Here is a 5,034-nt window from a genome sequence, read left to right as displayed (position 1 = left end):
AACGAATGTTTCATTCCGTCAAAGGAGAAAAACGAAGGGAACGGAAAACAACTGCTCTGTTATTTAACGCTCATTACAAACTTCGGCTTTTGGTTTTCAAATTTCAACCAGCGAGAACAGCATCGTCAATGAAAATTGCAGAAACGCTTACATTGATCGATGCTTCGTCATATTTTGAAAATGATACTGTACAAAATGAAAAAAATAAAATAAAAAGAAATTCAATTGAAATTTCTAGGGAACAGAAAATTTAAAGAGATTTTGGAAACTAGCCTCTAGCATAACAAACGATCTACGGACTTATAAGTATCAAAGTTCACTCAAAATTAAACTAGATCCGAAGAATGTTCGTTTTTCTGCCACTCGTGTAGCGCTATAATTACCAGATATTTTACATATTTATCAGTGTATACCGAAGAGCCAGAGGGACATTTTTAAAACAATGTTGAAAACAAAAATGTAGGACTGAATGGAAAACGGCGTTTTCAAAAGGTTGAATCGAGCCTTATGCAGTTTGCCGTAGAAGAAGAGTTACCGTCTCAATAATTATTCAGTAGCAGATAACTGACGTAGTGCAATCAACCGTTCACTGTGTCAGAGAGTATTTCCGGTCGATCGACATTCAGACGTTTGCTCCTCCGTCAATTAGTGACATGTTACGTAGCCGTCGATGAAATTTCCCGAGATTTCATACTGAATTCAGACCGCTCTGATGTTTCGGTTAAAATAGATTAAAGAGGGGAAAATCACCAAAATTTCAATAGCGAGATGACGTCCAGGAAGAGCGTGTCGTCCTTACCGACTCCTAATCCTGATCCGAAACTCAAATCGAGAACGGACGCCCTCACAACCGAGTTTCAGTATTACGGGTAATTGCAAAAAAAATTTGTTGCAAAATTCTGGGCTATCGGTATATCTGGTTTGGAAGATTTAATTCGTTTAATTGACTCGTTAGAGCTGCGATCCGTAACCTGGCGCCCGCCCTAACCAACATGCAAGATAGAAGCCGGGTTCTTTTATGGGTAAACAAACTCTTTGGCGCCGAGTATCACGTCGAAGTGCTCAGGGATAAACGAAACAGGTAAAAATTTGGTGTGCGCGATTTAGCGATCGTTAGTTTTCAATGGTTCCACGTATTCGACGGAATTTTCATCATCTCGTTTCAAATCTCTTACTTGTAAGAGTTTCTTCATTACGTTCATATCCTATCTCAACTGAATTCCTCCCAGTTTCAAGTAATGCAAATATCGAACACGGTGTGCGATTTATTACTGTGCTGGATTACAGTGTGAAGCCTTTGATTCCAAGAAGAACTTCCGGCGTATAAGTGGGAAGTTTTTTGGGAAAAAATTGAGCTTCGCTGCAGGTGAGGTCGCAAATATCAAACTAATGACTCTGTGGTGTGTAGATACCTAGCTGCGATAACTGTGAATTTGATAAACGACGAATTGACCGGCGTCTTCGACGATGATCCACCGGTAGGCGCTACCAGAGACATGGCAACGATGTCAGTGATAAATGCCCCCTATGCGGAATGGGAGTTGGACACAACCTGGTCTGAATACGTGGCTGCGTTACCAGACAATTACGATGAGGTGAGAAGCGTAGCGTCGGATCTTGGTGAATTTTGATCACATCTTAGAATCGAATGGGAAACAGTCGGTTTGTATGATCAGAATTCAACGAGTCAATCTCGCGTTGATTAAATCGTGAATCGGTATACTTCAGATACCGTGCAGTTTCCACAAGCCTGGAGAAGAGTGTCTTAAGGATGAGGTTGAAATGGACGAACAACTCGATAACGTGAGTCAAACTACTTCGTACAGTTAACTTTGGTTGGATCGTTGATGTTAGAAAGAAGTTGCAAAAATGTGAAAAATTGGCCCACATTCACGAAATTATGCATCAAACCTACGTATCGACGTATTTATGAAACTGCTGCTGCTACTGCTGCAGGGTATAAATGCCGTCGTAAATTAATACGAATCAATGAATAATCATTTTCGACACTCTTATTACATGGTTCTCACCTTAATTTAACAAGGTTATCCATCCGTTAAGTGTAAAATTATTGGTGCTTTCGGCCTATAATGCATAAAGTTCTGTGGAACAAGAGTTTATCCAGCGAAACGATTACGTGTAGAACAAATTTTTTGGTTAGATGATGAGGCCAAAATTGAATGTCCTAATTACGCTGCTGTATAATCTTGTCAGATAATTATGCTTAATAATCTTCTAATAACAGATTCGACAATTCAATTTTCTCACTTATAGTCTAATCTACGTAGATTGATTCCAGTCTATTTTCGTCTCTATATTCGGTATCTCGTCACTAAGTAATTGGTTTTTCAATATCAGTTCCAACGTTTATAAATTCGCTATAACGAGAGATTCGAACGCTTTCCCATTTATTTATGATTCCTATTTCCATTACATAATACAGTGTCGCGGAGTTCTAAAATTAGTGCGCAAAATGTTGAATTTCTCTCTCTCGGTTGATCAGCAAGACAATTTCTCATATAATCGTATGAGAGATAGAGGATCTTGACAGAGTTCTAAAATAGATCCGTCATATTAATAATGAACAGAGAAGTCACGTGACCTTATCAATCAACTCGCCGTGCTTGATTATCCACTATTGTAAACGGCTCGGATCATTAGAACCTCGTACAAAAGTGTGTGGCAAATAATACGTGAAGATTTCTTTTCTTCCCCTAGGAATTCTGGTTTCTGATGTATCAAATTCGGCCATATGCTGCCCTGATGCCATGTAGAGATGCGCGAACGAAAGTTGCTGCCTGGATTCAAACTCTGTGCAGACTTGGTTGCAAAAAGTGCGGTCGAATGAAAGGGCTGCGAAACGACTATGCCTATGCGTTGTACGGGTGTGTATGCGGAGTGAATAAAATGGAAACGAAAAAAAGAAGAAAGAAAAATAATTCGCATGAAAAATGACACGTGCCGATAGTTCTCATTGACAATTTTTCCCCCCTCGCATTCAGATACGTTCACGATCTACGCGTGGCTGGACCATTCCAAGATTTTCCACCTTGGAAAGATTTGAAGTCTCTTCCCGAAGCTGCAAAGTGAGTAAATCTCTCGCTTCTATACGGGACTGTACGTAAGAGTTTCGTTCGTTGAATCAGCAGAAACGCGTTGGAACTGTGACTAACCGTTCATTCTTAGGGCGAAATTGCGGCTGTTGGCAAGCTGTGGTTATCAAACTATGCCAACAGACAATATCAATCACGCGACTCAATACCGCGGACAATGCTCATCCAAATTCTCACGACGAACCTCCGCCCTGAGCACAGTCGATATCGAATGCCTTCGGGAACTTGGCAGCAGTGATTTTCGAATTTAATGAGATCGCGGGAAGATGTTAGTAATTTATCAGCAAGCTGTCGAAGTGCTGCAGTGTAAAAAATAACGGTGTTAAAATGGACGGAAATTAACCGTTGTCCAATTATTATGCAACAATTTTTGTGGTTTGTTCGGAAATTCAACATGATATCGTGTAAGATTGACACGAAATAATAGTTTATTGAACGTAAATTGATACATAAATTACGACAAGAATTATCTCTGATCGTGTTGCTTGTGCTTTTGTCGTTTCTACGGTTTCTATTTTTCACATCGTCGTTTCACGAGTCTATTTCATTCCCGAAGGCTCGCGGCTAAAAGACACCCGTTGACATCGCCCTACAGCGAAGAAGCCGACAATTTTATGTACGCTCAGCCAACCCCGGAAGAAGGCGCATTTTGCTACATTGCGGTTACCGGCGAATTCCTAAACACCGAATCACTGTTGCCTCCATAGACGAATGTGACGGAGGGACGCGAAGCGAAGTAATTAAAACCTGTCAAATTTAATGTATGAAAAAAAAATACGTGCCTGAACTATACTTTTGATTATGAATCGTCGAGATGATCTCACAGAATGATCAAACAATTATGTAATACCCGTAGTAAAAAAAAGTTACACGATTAATTTTCTCAGCTATTTCTATTATAATGCTAAAGAGTAACGGACAATAATTGATACTGAAAAACTTTCGATTCTCACCGCGTCAGAATTTGCAAATGCTTGATGAAACTTGAACAGAATTGCCAGTTTAATGTCATTGTCAAGACGTTGTATAAAAATGTGAAGAATGTATAAGATCACGAAGCACAGCGTTTAAGTTGACACGTCCTGATTTTAGCGTAGCCAAAAGACGACACCAGGGGCATTTATTCTTTCAATTTGGTGGAGAGCTCCGGCTTGATCGAGGCACGGTCGGTGGTTATAAGGTACAGTCTTTAGGCATAACAGTGTTCGCCCTATCTCCCCATCAGCATTCAGCTTTCGACGGTGTGTATGCGTGCCTATTTATGTATAGATATGTATAAAGACGCGTACAATCGCAAAGCACACACACATAGTCAACCCCTGTACATAGGGGATATATTTTTCCGCGCTTTGGTATGATTAATACTCTGGGCAAGGGGTGGCGGGGTGGAGGGACGGGGCGGCTGGCGGCAAAGAGGTGGTCGTGGATGCCTTGGTGTATAGCAAATCCCCGTCACCCGCATTCAATTACGATGTTATCGCGAATACAGATGACAGTTATTTCCTTCGGTACACCCTACATATAACGCCACTGCTCTTGTGTAAAGTCAACGGTATAATATCCACCCACCACCAAGCCAGTGTATTGTATATCCCCCCCCCACACATCTACACACTGTCACACATTCATATGCTATATGCATTTCGTGTATCGTACGCGTAGATGCATGTGTGACTGTATAATGCTCCGAATGTTTCCCCGATGTATGGGGATCATTTGAGATAAAGTTATTGCCATTTTTCTTCCGACATTATGTGTGCATTTCTCCATATACCGAAAAATCAAAGTTTATCATTCTTCGCTGGTACGTTTATGCGCTTAGTTAATTAAATCTGACATCGTCTTAGGCTGGAGAAGAAAGGAGTAGAATCCCTAAAGCGTAGAGAATAAATAAGCTATAACAGCATTCAATTTCTAATCA

The 5,034-nt window shown here is 40.5% G+C and overlaps 1 protein-coding gene across 1 annotated transcript; it reads left to right on the top strand.

The window, feature by feature from the left end:
• Positions 1-768: 768 nt before the first annotated feature.
• Positions 769-3,820, top strand: LOC124184832. The gene is made up of 7 exons (XM_046574939.1): positions 769-869; positions 956-1,081; positions 1,409-1,595; positions 1,729-1,803; positions 2,719-2,885; positions 3,003-3,086; positions 3,670-3,820. Exons 1-7 carry the CDS (start codon positions 769-771, stop codon positions 3,818-3,820), a joined length of 891 nt encoding a protein of 296 aa, XP_046430895.1.
• The last annotated feature ends 1,214 nt before the right edge of the window (positions 3,821-5,034 follow it).

Source organism: Neodiprion fabricii, chromosome 6, assembly GCF_021155785.1.
Source record: "Neodiprion fabricii isolate iyNeoFabr1 chromosome 6, iyNeoFabr1.1, whole genome shotgun sequence".
Taxonomy (NCBI): Eukaryota; Metazoa; Arthropoda; class Insecta; order Hymenoptera; family Diprionidae; genus Neodiprion; species Neodiprion fabricii.
The sequence above is the reverse complement of the archived record's forward strand: the minus strand, read 5'-3'. Positions and strand labels throughout refer to the sequence as shown.

Excerpts from the sequence above, each read along its gene's own strand:
- LOC124184832 (XM_046574939.1), top strand. The coding sequence starts at position 769 with ATGACGTCCAGGAAGAGCGTGTCGTCCTTACCGACTCCTAATCCTGAT. Across the intron at positions 1,596-1,728 it reads TACCAGACAATTACGATGAG|ATACCGTGCAGTTTCCACAA; the intron begins GTGAGAAGCGTA and ends GGTATACTTCAG. Across the intron at positions 1,804-2,718 it reads TGGACGAACAACTCGATAAC|GAATTCTGGTTTCTGATGTA; the intron begins GTGAGTCAAACT and ends TTCTTCCCCTAG.